The sequence below is a fragment of the Crocodylus siamensis genome, chromosome 4, assembly GCF_052110815.1.
Source record: "Crocodylus siamensis isolate JL-2025a chromosome 4, ASM5211081v1, whole genome shotgun sequence".
NCBI lineage: Eukaryota > Metazoa > Chordata > Crocodylia > Crocodylidae > Crocodylus > Crocodylus siamensis.
In genome coordinates this window covers 164288969-164306150 of record NC_143398.1, presented here as the reverse complement: position 1 = coordinate 164306150, position 17182 = coordinate 164288969, and the positions used below count along the sequence as shown (strand labels likewise).

General features: G+C 48.1%; 2 protein-coding genes and 1 long non-coding RNA gene across 6 annotated transcripts in view; 2 read left to right on the top strand and 1 right to left on the bottom strand.

The window, feature by feature from the left end:
* Positions 1–4470, top strand: part of LOC149867104 (uncharacterized) — a 173643-nt gene extending 169173 nt beyond the window's left edge. Inside the window, exon 6 of the long non-coding RNA XR_016441985.1 lies at positions 3152–4470. This is a non-coding gene — a long non-coding RNA (uncharacterized LOC149867104). The remainder of the gene's footprint in view (positions 1–3151) is intronic.
* CDK15 (cyclin dependent kinase 15) overlaps positions 1–15283 on the bottom strand; it is a 79240-nt gene extending 63957 nt beyond the window's left edge. Inside the window, exons 1-5 of the mRNA XM_090044762.1 lie at positions 15070–15283; positions 5549–5741; positions 4499–4648; positions 4229–4326; positions 2594–2673 (exon numbers count right to left, since the gene is read on the bottom strand). Of these exons, the coding sequence (XP_089900888.1) occupies positions 2594–2673; positions 4229–4326; positions 4499–4648; positions 5549–5668 (448 nt within the window). The 5' untranslated portion in view covers positions 5669–5741; positions 15070–15283. The remainder of the gene's footprint in view (positions 1–2593; positions 2674–4228; positions 4327–4498; positions 4649–5548; positions 5742–15069) is intronic.
* Positions 15284–15513: 230 nt separating this feature from the next.
* ALS2 (alsin Rho guanine nucleotide exchange factor ALS2) overlaps positions 15514–17182 on the top strand; it is a 50446-nt gene continuing 48777 nt past the window's right edge. Inside the window, exons 1-2 of one of the 4 annotated variants that reach the window (XM_090044758.1) lie at positions 15514–15780; positions 16315–16426. The gene's annotated coding sequence lies outside the window, so the exon portion shown is untranslated. The remainder of the gene's footprint in view (positions 15781–16314; positions 16427–17182) is intronic. The other 3 variants (XM_090044759.1, XM_090044760.1, XM_090044757.1) reach the window with 3 other exon arrangements.

Here is a 17182-nt window from a genome sequence, read left to right as displayed (position 1 = left end):
CTTGGGGAACTACACACAGTCCCACCTACTGCTGTACCCTTTCATTAACAGGGTATAACATGTGTGTTTTTTTGTTCCAATGAATGTGCAACATTTGGCTCAACTCTGCTCTCTCTTCTGGGGAGAAGGGTAGCACATGGCTCCGTCTTCAACACTGTCAACCAGCTGCCCATAGCACTTCAAGTGGGATCATGCCTAATATATAATTTATTACACATATTACAAAAACTACAGAGGATCTACTTCATCTTCTGGAAGGGCTGGGTGTTTTTGAATCTGCGGGCCCTGATGCCCTCCACCCACAGGTGTTGAGGGAGCTGGTGGGGGTCATTGCTGTGCCCTTGGCCCGGCTATACGAGTAATCATGGTTCACGGGCCAGGTGCCCGGAGATTGGAAACTAGCTAATGTGGTCCCCATTTATGAGAAAGGGAGAAAGGAGGACCCAGGAAACTATAGGCCCGTAAGCCTCACATCAGTTTTGGGGAAAATCCTTGAAAAAATTATCAAGGATCGCATCTGTGAGGGGCCAGCAGGGGAGATCATGCCCGGGGAAAACAACATGGGTTCATCAAAGGCAGGTTCTGCCAAACCAACCTGATGGCCTTTTAGGACCAGGTAACTAAATTCCTGGATGATGGTGTAGCCATGGATGTAGTCTTTCTGAACTTTAAGAAGGCCTTTGACACTGTCTCTCACCCCGTTCTCATTAATAAATTGAGCAACTGTGGCATTGATGCCTACATGGTTGGATGGGTCAAAATTGGCTGATGGGGCACACCCAGAGGGTGGTGGTGGTGGACGGGTTGTACTCGACCTGACAGGATGTGAACAGTGGGGTCCCCCAGGGCTCGGTCCTGGGGTCTACACTGTTCAGCATCTTCATCAGTGACTTGGACAAGGGGATGGAAAACATGTTGTCCAAGTTTGCTGATGACACCAAGATGTGGGGAGAGGTAGGCAGGCTTGAAGGGAAAGAGAGGCTGCAATTAGATTTAGACAGACTATGGAAGTGGGCAGATGGTAACGGGATGGGGTTCAATGTAGATAAATGCAGGGTGCTGCACCTGGGGAGAAGGAATCCACAGCATACATACAAGCTGGGGAGCTCCCCCCTTGTGAGCACAGAGGTGGAAAGGGATCTTGGAGTCATTACTGACAGACTCCAAGATGAACATGAGCTGCCGATGCCAGACCGCAGCCAGCAAAGCCAACCGCACCTTGTTGTGCATCCAAAGATGCATCTCAAGCTGGTCCAGAGGGGTGATACTCCCCCTCTACGCGACATTGGTTCAGCCACAATTGGAATACTGTGTCCAGTTCTGGGCACCACACTTTAAGAAGGATGTGGCCTGCCTTGAAAGGGTTCAGAGAAGGGCCACCTGCTTGGTTGGAGGGCAACAGGGCAGGCCCTATGAGGAGAGGCTGAGGGACCTGAACCTGTTCAGCCCCAGCAAGCGGAGGCTAGGGGGGGATTTGGTGACTGCCTACAAACTCATTAGGGAAGATCAGCAGCAAATAGGAAGGGTCCTGGGGTGACAAGTAACAATGGCCAGAAGCTGCTGGAGAACAGGTTCAGGTTAGAGATTAGGAGGCACTATTTCACTGTTAGGATCCGGAACCAACTTCCTAGGGAAGTTTACCTTGGGTAAATTCAAAAAGAGGTTGGATGAACACCTGTCTGGGGTCATGTGATCCCAGTGTGTGCTCCTGCCAGTGGTGGGGGGCTAGACTAGATGATCTATTCAGGTCCCTTCTGACCCCCAACTACTATGAAGCTATGAAACTATGAAACTACAGTGCATGAACACTGCACTTGCAAAACTACCTGCCTTGTTCACATGCATTGTGATATATGCTTTCATTACATGATCACATATTATTTTCCCCATAGGCAATGTGATTCAGTGCTTACAGCATATGGTTTTCACCTCAGCCCTGCCACTAACTTTAGTATGTAGCTTTGGAGAAAACACTCAGTCTGCCTGTACCTTAGTTTCCCACATGGGAAATGGCTAGTAATAGTATCGCCCTTGTTAAGATCAACCTAGCTTCATTCAAAATACTAGGTATTATTGTTACAGTATTCTTATTACAGATTTATTGTCTCATCATGTATTTTATGTCAATAGAAGTTTCAAATTATCTACATGTATTATTATTTATGATTTGTATTTCTGTAGCATCTGGAGCCCTTAACTGAGACTGGGGCTCCCCTCTTACTTGACATTGTACAAAAACCTAGCAAGGAACTCCTGCTGCCTTAGAAAGCTTTAAGTCTAAGTAGACAAGCTAGTTTAAGATGTTTTAAAGCCACTGGTGTTATCTCCATTACAGAGAACTGAGGGGAACTGAGATACAGAAAGATTAAACATTTTGCTTAAGATCAAATAGAAAATTTATGGCAGAGACAGGAATGAAACTCTGTTTCCCTGAGTCTTCATCCAATGCTAGTCACAAGACCAAACTTTTCATCCTACAACCATCAGTTCCAAACAGATTTACAAAAATGATCATTTTAAAGTGTAGCCATGAGAATCTGACAGGCAAGAATACATGCTTCCCTAATGTTTGTATTAGGTGTATCTTTCTTACCTTCCCGAATGGCTGTAACAGGCACTCCCTCCTCTGTTTCCAGACTGATAACTTTCAGAGCCACCAGTTGGCCATTGATTCTACAGGGACAGAATTAAATGACATAAACTGACTCAAAAGATGCTTATCAGTGTCTAAGAATAAGTCTACATGACACAGTGCTGTGCAGAGATAAGTTTAGTACCTGTAATAACAGGTAATTAACTTCATGCATGGTAATCAAGTTACCCAAGTTAGTTGTGAATGTGTTTGTTCAATTATCAGAGTCAATGGCAGAAGGCATTTTGTGCAAAGGTACCTAACCTGGCTCTACACACACTTGTTCTTGGGATTATTCAGCACTTTCTGATAAGGTTTTTAGGGCTTGTTCTAAACTCCATCAAATTTAAGCTTAGAAGAGGTTTCTAACCCTAGTTAGATTTCTGACTAAATGAGCCCTGGCATAAAACAGACTAGCAATATAACTGCTTTAACTAGTGTAGAATAGACCGCTAAGAACAATTCTGCTGGTTGGGTATCAGTAGAATGCACTGTATTTCCACTCTGTTTTCCCTACAGGCCAAAACCCAGGCAACCTCAAGATGCCCTCATACAAAGGACTCAACCAGGTTTACACCACGCAAGCACTTCCTCATGCCAAGAGAATCCACAGCTACTCCTTTGGAACAGTTTTACGGTTACTTTGCATAGGACTGGCAGTACAAAGAGACCTTCTGAGGACTTAATCCTAGTAAAAAAATTCTGTGAGTGTTTTTGGGGGTAACAGAATCTTTAAAAATATCTGCCATATAACTCAGTAAAGAGAGAACAAAACTTTTATTTGCTCCTCTCCTATTTTGGATATTTAGTGCATCTACGCATGCTGTTAAGGTGCACAATAAACTCTGGCACAGTTCATGCCAGAGTTATCTGCTCCTGGGCGCAATGTCTACATGTGCTCCTGGGGCCGTAACAATTAGAGCCGGGGTAGAGCAGCCCCAGGCTGGCGGTGTCAGCCCCAGGCTCTAGAGGGGGCATTGGGCAGCAGAGGAGCTGACAGGAGCTGGGGGCCTGGCCCTGGCTGGCTGGGCTGACTGGGTGCAATTTGTACCCAGTGGTCACTGTCCACACAAGCATTTGATCACAGTTAATTACTCTGTCATAAGATAATAGTAGGCAAATCTACATGAAACGCTAAAAATGCAGTAGGTTAATTCTACTGCGCACTAGTGTATCACAGCTAAAGCCCTGCTAATGTGCTAATGTGCAACAGAATTGGTCTACTGCACATTATAGTCAAAGATATACACTGATGCTACTACACAGTAGCACTGATTACCACACATGAAGTTAAGTACCTATTATTACAGGTACTAAACTTAATGCACTGTAATTATGGTGCATTAATGCATGTGTAGATATGCCCACTGTCCCCAACAGTACCATCTTATGGCAGAGTTAATTAATTTACATATTAATTAACTCTGCATTAAATTAAATTAATTTACAGCATATGTGGAGCTAATTAGTTAACTCCACAGTAAAGCACATGTGTAGATGCACCCACTCAGAATTTAATTTTGAATTCCTTGCATTCTGGTAACTGGACAAAATTAATGAGGAAGTAGAGGGAAGCTCCCTGTGGAATTTGCTTACCTGCTGATCCCCTTGTAAACTGTAGAATAAGAACTGTTACAGAGCTGCTCAAGATGCAGATAGGATGTGGCAGTTCCAAATGGGAGGCCTCGTCTCTGCTTAGATGAGGAAAATGTATATTTTTTAGATGTTTGTTTTTTCAGCTAAAATAGAGGCTGATGCATAACATCCATTCTGTACATAACTCTTAGTAATCAGATCATGATTCATGGGAACATTGAGCTCAGGATAAATATCTTCCCTTTGGCTCCATGTATACTGTGCACTCACCCATTGGTGTCTCTTCATGAACTTTCTCTCCTGGAAAGGATCACTGTTACTTCGCCGACTCTTTTTCCGAGACTTCTGTACCTGGAGTGTGTGGAACCATGGTGATGGGAATGTAGTCACAGAATGTGGCACTTTGTTTAGACCTGTTAGCTGTGGGAAAAAAGCAAACTAAATCAAGAATAAAATAAGGGCAACCTCTCTCTTACTATTGATGCTATTTTTGCCTTTCATCTTGATTTCTGTGATTCTCAGCTCTTGGTTATATTTCCATCTCCTCTTCTGTATTCATGGCTCTCTGTATAGGCATAATGGGAGCAACTGCTACAACCTTTGTACATACTATAGATGATATTTTAGAATACAGGAACTCAGCTGCCTTCAACACTTTCAATCAATATTACATGTTTTTGGTGACATCCATATTAGACTATCTTCCCCATGATTTCATCTTCTTTCTAGCTTGTAATCTGTGTGGAACAGGGACTGAGGTAAAATCAGAGGTGAGACTGAAAGGAGTCCCAATTTTCACTTTCTGCTCCTTGTTTCCCCTTTAATTCCCCTTCATACTGAAACAGTCTTATCACAATGCCTATATTTGGCCCACTATTCTTCTATTGCTATAAAACACCACAAGAAGTTATAGAGCCCTACAAATATTAAATGACAATAAGAGTTATCAGTGAAATTCAGCCTCATAGCATGTCCTGCCTATATTACTATTTAATCCAGATGTAACAGAATTTCTAATCCATGTCATAATGCCTCCTGCAGCAAACTGTAAATCTTTTGCCCCCACCCCGCTTCCTGTTTTTCAGTTTTCTTATAACAGAAATTGCTGGTGTGGGACCTGTCTTCTCAGATCATCACGCTGATGAAATTTGCTGTATCCTTAAACAAGGGGTGATTATAATTCTTCTCTCAGTAGGGTATCCGCAAGCCTAACGGTGAGATAGCTGGAAGCTTTCTCTGTTTTCAGTGGAACGTTTCACTGAAAACTCTGAGATGCTTAATTGACCTAAGTGCTGAAATGCTGTTTGGGATACTGAATACCTCCAATGTAGACTCCACTTCCACATGCTGGGGCTTCTGGTGGTGTCGACGGCCCTCTCTCTCTGAGCAGCAACCACAGCATCCTGGTTTCCGAGCTTTTATACACAAGATTTCCCCCATGTTCTCCTAAGTTCAGTTGAAAAAATAGTAGATTGTATGTCTCTCTTGCCTCCGCTGCTTTTTCACCAGAGGTCTGTAATAACAGTGTTCATGTGACTCGCATGAGATCTGTCTCAAGCAGTCTCATGATTTCAGCAGTTTTTCTCCATAAATCCAAAACCCAATGACCCAAATTCGTCCCTGGTGTAAATCCACTGACTACAATGAATTTGGCTTAGTATCTTCTAAAAACTGCCAATATTTTATGTACAAACCAAGGAGAAAAAAATACCCACACCAAGCCCCTCAAAAATCTTCTGGTCACACAATGTTTTTTTAACTCAGTGTTATTTACCAACAAATAGGAAGTTATATTTCTTACTCAACAGTTCTTGGCCTCCCTTCACATATGTATTGGTTTGTATTGCCTCATATATCAGTAGGTTTTATTCTAAGGTATATGAGTGAGGTGGCGAATTATGGTTGTAGCAAAAACCCTTAGCTTGAATTTCTTCCCTTCTGCATATTTACATTTTTTAGCCATAGTAAGCAGAAAGCTTTGGGAGCTGTATGTCTTTGTTTAGTTGTTTCTGAAGGACAGAGAAAGGCTGTGATTCATGGAATATATTCTGGACAACGATGCAAAGCAGTGCTAACAAATCAATGAATCCAGCTCAGAATAGATTCAAACAATTATATATTACAAAGGCAGTGTATGCTAGCCTTACATTGGCCAGAGATCAGTGTCTGTGATGGCTGTGTCAACACCAATGCTGCTTCCTGTGCCAATCATCCTCTTTGATCCACTATAAGAGGAAGAAATATGGGTATGTCATAAGTGTTTTGGGGCCAAAAAAGGAAGGGAGGGAAATGGTAGAGCAAGACTCTGCTACATGTATTCTTCACTGGAATTAGATCCCTACAACTTTCTCTGTGACTGTAGGACACAGGACTAGGAGCAATGGCTTCAAACTGCAGCAGAGGAAATTTAGGTTGAAGGTTAGGAACAACTTTGTCATTATGAGGGAGGTCAAACACTGGAACAGGTTACCTAGGAAAGTTTTGGAACCTCTGTCCCTGGAAATATTCAAGAATAGGTTAGGCAGACACTTGGCTGGGCTGGTTTTAATCAGTGATGATCCTCCTCTATGCAGGGGGCAGAAATAGATGATCTCAAGAGGTCACTTCCTGCCCTACTTTCTTATAATTCTATGATCCTATCCTATGATTTCTGACTGAAGCTTCAAAATTATTATGTTTATTTGAATTCATTCTATGAAATCTTCCTTTGACTTCAGCATCCGTGGAGTCGAAGTAACCCTCTTCCCCTAATTCAGTGTCGAAAAGGATTTGTTAATTAGAAAGAAGCACAAGAGTTATTCCTTTGTCCCATTGATCAGGGAGTTGTAGTAGCTCTAATTCTGTTATAACTCCCCTGGAGTACATGGCCCCAACAAGGGAAAAGATACAGCATAAGAAATTACAGTGCATGGAAGACAGGGAGGTACTTCCCAGCCAAACCCAAACAGGTCTCCAGTGAGCAATTTATTGCTAATACCTCTGTCGCAGAGCTCTCAGATGCCCTGTGACTAAGAGCAGAAACGGCTTGGGAGAGACCCCTAGTGGCGGGAAGGGTGAAGCGCAGCTGCCAGTCACCAGGACTGTGCAGGTGCCGGTTGCCCTAGCAACCAGGGAAACCTAGAGACAGGAAGGGGCAGAGCTTAGCCCTTCTTAAGCCCAGGCAGAAGGCCAGGAGGGCAGTTCCCCTCCCGCGGCCAAGGGAGGAGGAACTCAGCCAGAACAAAGGGGAGAACTCTGACGGTCGGAACATCCCCTGGTTCCTGCTGGGGGTTGATGCGCTCCCTCTCTCTCTCTCTGGTAAGGAGAGATTCGTATTCTTGACCAGAACGGTCTAGCTTTTATGTTGTAGCCCAGGGGCTTTGCGTTTTGTGTTTCCTGTTTTACTGGAGGACCAGATGAGGCTATAAGGGGTTGGAGGAGGCCTCATAGGGACTCCACAGTAGCATGGAGGTTCCTGGCGCTAGAGAGGGTGCAGCATTGTTTGGGGTGCATAGGCCCGAGCCCCAGAGTTAGGGGGCAGTGAGGAGCCCCGGAGTTAGGGGGTGGCGAGGAGCCCAGGAGTGAGGAGGGGCAGCAAGGAGCCCCGGGAGTGAGGAGGGGCAGCGAGGAGCCCTGGGAGCAACACGAAGGGCCGAGACATAACAACAGGGCTCAAGTCAGATCACACCAGCACCATCTGCGAGGCTTGGGCTGCGGCGTAGGGGAGGAAAAGGAGCCGCAGGCAGCGCCCCCTGTCATCGGGGCGCATAAAAAATGGGCAGCCTCCTGCTGATTCCAATCATCTATTAATCAAAAGTAAAATCAAGGCGTGGCAGGAGAGTAAGCAGGCAGTTGGCCCATTGCAGGAGGGCAGAGCCACACTTCCAGAAGGGCTCCGAGAGTAGGACACCTGTTACAATGGTGCACTGGCCGGGAAGCTTTCATGCGGCCATTTGCACCCTAAAAGGCTGGTTGGTCCGTGTGAAGAGACAAGCCCTTGGGTCCATCCAGAGTGTGCGACGGGAATGGATACCAACGCCAGACACCAAGCCGCAACGGCAAGTCGAGGGTCAGCCCTACCGGACAACACTAAGCCTACGGAACCATGACATTGGACGAAGGGCACTAGTAGCCAACACGAAGGGGGACACCCACCCGTGATCAACGACTTGGGTAGGGATGTGTGGCTACGAGACCCAAGTCAACACTGAGGCAAGAAATGAACTTCCCGCACTCACGGTGGAGGTGATAGTCGAGGAGAGGAAGGTACAACCTATGTTAGATTCCAGCTCACTACAGACTGTGGTACCAACAAAAGAAAAGGGGTTAGCCAATCAGATGACAGTGCAGTGTTGGTGTGGACAGGGTGAGGGCCACCCTGCAAGTGGGCAAGAAGACAAGAAATGGACATCTCACACCTATGGGAAGATGAGCATTTCCAGCTGGAGCAAAGTTGAGAGCCTGATTTTTCAGCCAGCATTACGAGAATATCTGGCCCAAAGAAATGGAGCGATCTTACAGCCTGCGCTGATGAACACAACGCCAAGGTTCAAAATCAGGAATGACCTCCTGTATCGAGTGGAGTTGGGGAAGCCAGAAGGGGAGGAGGTTGCACAGTTGCTGGTACCTCGGCGCTATTGATGAGCTTTATGGAAGGTGGCTCACTAGCTCCCTGTGGGGGGACATCTGGGCAGGGATAAGACTGAAGCCTGTGTTCGGGCAAGGTTTTTTTGGCCAGGACTGTTGCAAGAAGTGGCGAAGTATTGCGCTTCATGTCCTGTATGCCAAAAAGTGAATCCAAGACCACCCCCAACGGCTCCTTTAGTTCCAATACCTTTGGTGGAAGTTCCTTTTGAGCGAGTGGCGTTGGACATCGTCAGGCCACTTCCCCGAAGTAGCACCGGGAACCAGTATATTTTAGTGCTACTGGATTATGCTACAAGATATCCAGAAGCCGTGCCGATGCAAACTGTAACTGCCCCAAAAGTGGCAAATGAGCTGGTGAAGGTATTTTCCCGCATCGGACTCCCTAAAGAAATGCTAACAGATCAGGGAATGAATTTCACATCGCGGGTGTTTGAGGGAGTGAGCAAGGCCTTAGGAATTAAACATCTGAGAACAGCAGTATACCACCCCCAAACGGACGGGCTTGTAGAACGATTCAATCAGACGCTGAAGCAAATGTTAAAGAAATTCGTGGTCGAGAGACCCCACGAATGGGACAAAATGATACCACCGTTGTTGTTTGCGGTAAGGGAGGCACTGCAAGCCTCGACGGGGTTTTCACCCTTTGAATTATTATACGGCCGCCAACCAATAGGGATCCTGGATCTGATTAAGGAAAGTTGGGAGGAACAGCAGAGTAGAGATCAGAATGTCATACATTCAATATGTCATACATCTGCAGGAACATCTGGAAGCAGCCGGAAGTGCAGCCCTAGAAAATCTCAAGGAGGCGCAACAGCGTCAAATGAGACATTATAACCGAAGCGCGTGGGCAAGGAAATTGGAGGTGGGAGACCGCATCTTGGTTCTATTGCCCGACCAAGAAAGTAAGCTGCTTGCGCAGTGGCAAGAACCCTACGAAGTGGTACGCCAAGTAGGGCCTGTAGACTACGAGGTGTACCAGATAGATAAACAGAAGAAAAAGCAAATATACCACATTAACATGCTAAAGAAGTGGGAGGACCAGGAATGCACGTACCTATCCATCCATCCCAAGGAATTGGAATTGGGACCTTCATTGACTGAGGAGAGTGGACTGGGGGACGTGGAACTGGCCCCACGATTATCAAAAGCGCAGAGAAGACAGGCCACTGAGCTAATCAAGGAGTATAGAGATGTATTCCAGGAAACACCTGGGGAAGCTCGGGGTGTGGTGCATCGAATAAGAACTCCTCCGGGCCAGGTGGTCCGTGAGCACTGGCAGCAGATTCCCCAATGACTGCAGAGCCAAATAAAAACGGAAATCACAATAATGCTGGAGAGAGGCATTATATGCGATTCACACAGCGACTGGCGGAGCCCTATTGTGGCAGTACCTAAGCCCGATGGGAAAATTCGCCTCTGCATTGATTTCTGGAAGGTGAATGCAGTAGCTAGGTTTGATACATACCCAATGCCAAGAATAGATGAGCTGACAGAGAACATCAGGCAGGCTCGCTATATCTCCACCCTAGACCTGACAAAAGGGTACTGGCAGATCCCAGTGGCTCCCAAGGATCAAGAAAAGACGGCGTTTGCCACCCCTGGGGTCTTTCCCAATTCCGTCGTATGCCGTTTGGATTTCATGGAGCTGCAGCTACATTTCAATGTCTGATGGACACAGTCTTGGCTCCACACAGGGGCTATGCGGCAGCTTATATTGATGATATTGTAATCTACAGCGCAAGCTGGGCAGAACACCTCACGGCACTGAGAGCGGTAGTGCAGGACCTGAGAAGGGTTGGGTTGACAGCCAACCCGAAGAAATGCACAATAGGGAAAGAAGAAACCCAATATTTGGGATTCCTAGTAGGAAGCAGATGGGTAAGACCATTGTTGAGCAAGGTGGAGGCATTACAGAGGTATCAAGCTCCTCATACTAAAAGGCAAGTGAGAGCCTTTTTGGGGTTAGCCAGTTATTATAGGAGGTTTGTACCTCATTTTGCGGAGGTAGTGGAACCTTTGACCGAGATGACAAAGGCAGAAGCTCCAACCAAGGTGAGATGGACACCGGCTGAGGAAGAAGCTTTCCGAGCAGTAAAGGATGCACTGTGCTTGCAACCCCTTTTATATACACTGGACTTTAATAAATCCTTCCAAGTACAGACAGATGCCTCAAAGGTAGCTATTGGAGCGGTGTTGATGCACAGAGAGGGTGAAAAAGAACGACCCATAGCCTACGTAAGTAGGAAGTTGCATCCTCCACAACAAAATTATGCCGCGATAGAAAAGGAATGTTTGGCAATTAAATGGGCTATCGAAACATTCCAGTATTATCTATTAGGACGTCAGTTCACCTTGATTACTGATCATGCACCCTTACGCTGGTTACAAAATATGAAGATGGACAATGCTAGACTGATGAGGTGGGCCCTGAGTCTACAACCATATTGTTTTGAGATAAAACATTGCTCGGGGGCCCTGAATACAAATGCTGACTTCTTCTCAAGACAGTATGAGGAAGAAGAGGGTCCTGGAGAGTCAAGAGGACCCCAGACAAGAAAGAAGAAGGGGGAGTTGGATGCAAGGGAAAGCCTGAGAGCAGAAACGGCTCGGGAGAGACCCCTAGTGGCGGGAAGGGGGAGGCGCAGCTGCCGGTCACCAGGACTGTGCAGGTACCGGTTGCCCTAGCAACCAGGGAAACCTAGAGACAGGAAGGGGCAGAGCTTAGCCCCTCTTAAGCCCAGGCAGAAGGCCAGGAGACCAGTTCCCCTCTGGCGACCGAGGGAGGAGGAACTCAGCCAGAACAAAGGGGAGAACTCTGACGGTGGGAACATCCCCTGGTTCCTGCTGGGGGTTGATGCGTTCCCTCTCTCTCTCTCTGGTAAGGAGAGATTTGTATTCTTGACCAGAACGGTTTAGCTTTTATGTTGTAGCCCGGGGGCTTTGCATTTTGTGTTTACTGTTTTACCGGAGGACCAGGTGAGGCTATAAGGGGTTGGAGGAGGCCTCATAGGGACTCCACAGTAGCGTGGAGGTTCCTGGCACTGGAGAGGGTGCAGCATTGTTTGGGGTGCGTGGACCCCAGCCCCGGAGTTAGGGGGGCAGTGAGGAGCCCCGGAGTTAGGGGGCGGCGAGGAGCCCCGGGAGTGAGGAGGGGCAGCGAGGAGCCCTGGGAGCAACACAAAGGGCCGAGACATAACAACAGGGCTCAAGTCAGATCACACCAGCACCATCTGCGAGGCTTGGGCGGAGGTGTAGGGGAGGAAAAGGAGCCGCAGGCAGCACCTCCTGTCATTGGGGCGCATAAAAAATGGGCAGCCTCCCGCTGATTCCAATCATCTATTAATCAAAAGTAAGATCAAGGCATGGCAGGCGAGTAAGCAAGCGGTTGGCCCATTGCAGGAGGGCAGAGCCACACTTCCAGAGGGGCTCTGAGAGTAGGACACCTGCTACAACCTCCCATCCCATTTTTGATCATTTCCTTCTTTTGTTTGGAGTAGGTTTGTAGTGTTGCTGTAACTTCAGTGGTCCAGGAAATGTATGAAAGGCAAGGATTATTTGGCTGATATTATTATTAGCCTAGTTCAGTAGTGTAACCGGGGGGGGGGGGGGCAGAGGGAATCAGGGCTGCAGCCCCAGGCACCCTCTTTGTAAGGGGATGCAAAAGCAGCAACTGATTGTGCTGCTGCTATTGGCATGGCAGCAGCCGGTGCTATTCCAGGTGCCATGCAGCTTCCCTGGGCACAGAGCTGTGCTGTTGAGCCTCTGGCACAATTATATACTTGGGAGAGATGTTAAACAAAACAATTATACTGCTTTAAGAGGATGGGGCAGACCGTTGTTCATCTGAATCTACTCTAAGTGTTATATGTGTTCTCTCTGTGGGTAAAGTTAAGCTACTGTAATTGATCACATGCTTAATTCTGGGGTGAATTGCTGAGGTTTCCCTTCTCTTACTGTGGTATATAAGTGACAGACAAAACAATCACAATGGATCAGCTGATCTGCACTCTTGGGTGGTAAATCCTCCCTTCCTCCCCATTCCCGTAGGTCCCATTTGTCCACAGCCTTGGCATGCAGATGGTCTGGAAGTGTTAGCACAGCTCTTGTTTTTTCTTTCATGGTTGTGTAATTCTGTACTTTCTTAGCTTTGGCATAGCACCAGCATGTATCCCTGGAGCATACCAATCTTGATAGGACTATGCAAAAAGCATGAAAGATTTTGGATGTAATTGTATTGTGAGCTGGTGTCAGGTATCTACTTAAGTGGATCCACTTTTAAACACAGTGGACCTCTGATCCAGATGATGCTGGAGCAGAGGAGAATACACATGTAAGCAGCCAGGCCAATTTAGATGTGAAAAAATTCCATATGCCATAGCAGTAGGAGGACCAGGGATGAAGTTGGGATGCATGATATGAACCTTAGCGATTTACCTAGATTGTGCCGGAAGTGCACTGTGCAGTGGCTCCTTTAATCTTAGTCTTTTCACTATGCACCCTCACCCTGCCACTAATTGGCAGAGGAGCCCTGGCAGCCCGTTGCTCACTCACTCCTGATTGGTTGGGGGCCAAAAACCACAGTTTTAAATATGCTGCAGTGTCTGCCTCCTGCCCAATCAGCAGCAAGTGGTGGGGTCTCTGGGGCCCCTTGGCCAATCAGCAGCAGAGGGAATGGGGGTGGGAGGTGGGGAAAGGAAAAGGACACATTGTGAAAAGACAAAGATTAAAGAACCTGCTGCACAGTACATGTCTGGCACAGTAAACCCCTTCTTATAGTGGTATAAAAATTGTATATTTTGGATTATTTTTATTTCCCTTTGGGTTTTTGAGCCTTTATGAACTCTTCCCATCTTGAGTTCTTCTCTGCCAGCCTGAGGGCTAGAAACATACTTTTTTTTATTTTAAAGAACGTTCTAGTATTTGTATGATCATATGACCCCAGGAGCTGGGGCTTTAAGAATCAAATCAAAGATTGTGAGTTTTCCCATCAAGTAGTGAAAGTAGGTAAGATTGAAACCACAACTATCTGAACCTTGCAACACACACCTAATCTTAAAAATATGGGCACTGAGAGATTCAGGTTTCAATAATAGGAAGGAAAAGGTTTTGTTCTTGACTGCTTTTTAGTATTTGTTATATGTTGTGACACACCCAATATTAAGTTTTCCTTTTTTTTTAATTTTGTGGTTTATATTTTATCTGTTTTTATCATTTATCTTGCCTTTTATTGTAAACTGCCTTGAGCCTTTCCTGGGTGCTAGGACAGGCAGTATATAAATCTAATAAATAAAGACATTAGATAATGAAGTGGCAAGTGTACATATGTAACACTGCCCCTCTACTGGGTGGGAATTAGACATGTTCAATTTATGTGCTCACACCACCCTGATTTTGATTGCAGCCGGGGTCAAGCACAGGGTGGCCATCATAGAGGACAGTCTGGTTGTCCTCTATTCATATGAAACCAGACACAACTTTGTCATCTATTTTTTTTCTTGAAGGGGAGGACATAAAGGCATTGGGTTTTGTATCAATAGAGGACAGAGTAGCAGAAACTGGAATGTCCTCTATGATGCCCATCCTAGTTAAGCAGCCTGTGACCCACAGGCCATATTTGGCCTGCAGAGACATTGGATCCAGCTCACACAGCTGGGGCTTTGGTGATGTTTGGTGGTGGTGGCCAGGCACTGTCCTGTGCCATGTTGCAACTGGTCAGCTGGGTGCTTTCCCATGCCATGCTGCAGCTGGGCAGCGGGGAGAGGCAGTGTCAGGAAGAAGCAGGGGTGGCAGTAGCACCAGGCAGGTCTGTTTGCACCTGAGCTGGGCCAATCCAGCCTGCCACTGTAAAACATTTCATAGATTTAATAGACATTTGGGCTAGAAGGGACCTCAGAAGATCATCGAGTCCAGCCCCCTGCCCCAGGGGCAGGAAGTCAGCAGGGATCATAGGATCCCACATTGATGACCACTGGTTGAAACAGAGGTTTAAATGGAAACAAATGCCAACATCGAGAGCTAGGAGGAGGTGGCTGCCAAACGACTCCAACGGTGCCACAACCTCAACCAAACAGCAGCCCGTTTCGAGGTAAAGCCACTCGCCTTCAAAGCAGAGAAGAGAGCAGAGGAAGGAAAAGGAGGAGTCGCTTCCTCGCGGAAAGACCTGCGACTTCTGCGGACGGATCCGTGGCTCGAGGATTGGGCTCTTCACCCACCTCAAGACCCGTCCACGAGCCGGGGGTAGGGCTCATCCTCCAATCGAGGGGTTGCCCGTGCCACCAACAGGGCCGGGCCGGGCCCAGCTACCTTGTACAGCACTGCTGCCTGAGGCAGGGCAGGGAGCCCCTGCGGAGCCCGGGCCTCCTCCTTGTCTTTGCCTCAGTCTCCCGCGCTCGCTCAAGCGAAGACGCGGCTGGGCCACGCCGGGGGCTTCCGGCTCCGTGCTCTGAATCTGCTAAGTGCCAGAGCTCCTCAGCGGCGCTGCGGGGCGCGGAGCTAGGGGAGCCCACGTGGGGGAGATGGGGTGGAGCCGGGCGAGGAGGGGGGCCATGCAGGAGTCCCGGGTGTGCCTGACACCCTACTGGCAGGAAGGGGTGGCTTGTTGCCGCTTTGCAGCGGGCGGCCTGGGGACGCCGCTCTGCACCCGCGGGGCTGGCAGCGGGGGACGCGCCTAATGGTCGACCCCTCCCTCCCCCGTTGCCCTGACACCCTAGTTCGGCTCCGCGCCTCGCACTAGTTTGTCCTCCGCGGGACCCCGTCAGCCGGCTCAGCCCAACCCTCGTATTGTGGCCTCTTTAAATCAAGCCCGCCCGGCAGGCCTGGCGCTTGGTTCCACCCCTTCACCTTGTAGGCCCCGCCCCCACCGTGAATCAGCTGATCGGAGTCCCAGGACCCGCGGGCGGCGGTGAGAGCGAGCGCGGCCGCAGGTGGGGCCGCTTCCGCCCGGGGGGGCGCGGAGCGGGCGGGGGTAACGCGGGTCACGTGACTGTGAGCCTGTGCCGGGCTGTCTCCCCCCCCCCCCCCCAATCCCCCCTGCCCGCATCCCCCGGCGTGTTCCCCCTCCCCCCAGGTTGCTTTCCCGCCTTGCGCAGGACTGGCAGCGTGGCTGGCGGGCGGGCGGGTGCGCGCGTCGTGGGATCCTCGTTCCCTGCCCTGGCGCTTTTCTACGGGCCCTGTCCCTTCATGACCCGCCTGGGGCCAGTTTGAGCTCCCTGCCCCCCCTCAGCTCCATGCAGGGCCGGGAAGGAGGGAGCCTCGTCCGCCTCCCTGCTGGCCTCTCCTTGCTGCTCTGCTTCCTGTGGGGCTGGCTGTGTCCCCCACCTCGTCCCCACTTTTGCCTGTGCGTGCTGATAAAGGTGTGCTGGGGTTAGTGAGGTGTTCGAAGAGCTCTCGGTGCTTTGTTGGCCCCCTGGTGTCTGGGCATTGTTGCCTTAATGTCTCTCACCCCACTGCCCCTTCAGGGTAAGGATCCTTAAGCCAGCTGTGATGTGTACGCACCCAACCTAGTCATCTCCAAGGGAGCTACTGCTGTTTTTGCTACTGTGGTGGCATGGATGACATCATCCCTCTTAGGTAACTTCCTTTGCCTTTTTGAGGTGTGAAGCGTATTTTTTTTTTTTTAAAGACGAAATGCTTTTCTAGCATACTTTTTAAAAAATGGAAATTGAATTTGGCTTATTTGGTGGTTCAAGGAGGGTTGTTATCTGAGGCCTGTTTAACTACCTGGGTTAAATAAACTTAGGCTTATAGGAAAGCAGGGCTGGAAGGGACCTCACAAGACCATCTCTAGCTCTCCTACTGAAGACAGGATGGCTGAGCTGGTTTCATCAGGGATCAAGTGTCCATCTAATCTGCTTTTGAAAACTCCCAAGCATGGAGATTCCCCAGTGTCTCTAGGTAGCCTGTTCTAGTGCTTGCCCACCCTCATAATCACAAAGGTCCTCTTGATTTCCAGCCTAAATTTTCCCTGCTGCAGCTTGAAGCCGTTGCTACTAGTCCTGTCCTGTATGGCCACAGGAAAAGGCTTATCTCTATCCTCTCTGTAATTGCTGTTCAGGTATTTGTAGATTTATCAAATCCTCCTTCAGTCTTCTCTTCTCCAGACTAAACAATCCTCATTCTTTCAATCCTTCCTTGTAAGTGTTGTTTCCCAGGCCCCTAATCTCTCTTTTTTTTGCTCTGAACTAGACTCTTTCCCAACTGTCTACATCGTTCTTGAAGCATGGGGCCTAAAATTGGACACGTTACTCCAGGTGAGGCCTCACCAGTGTTGAAAAGGGTGGAAGAATCACTTCCCTTGATTTTTCAAGTGACAGTCCTGTTAGTGTA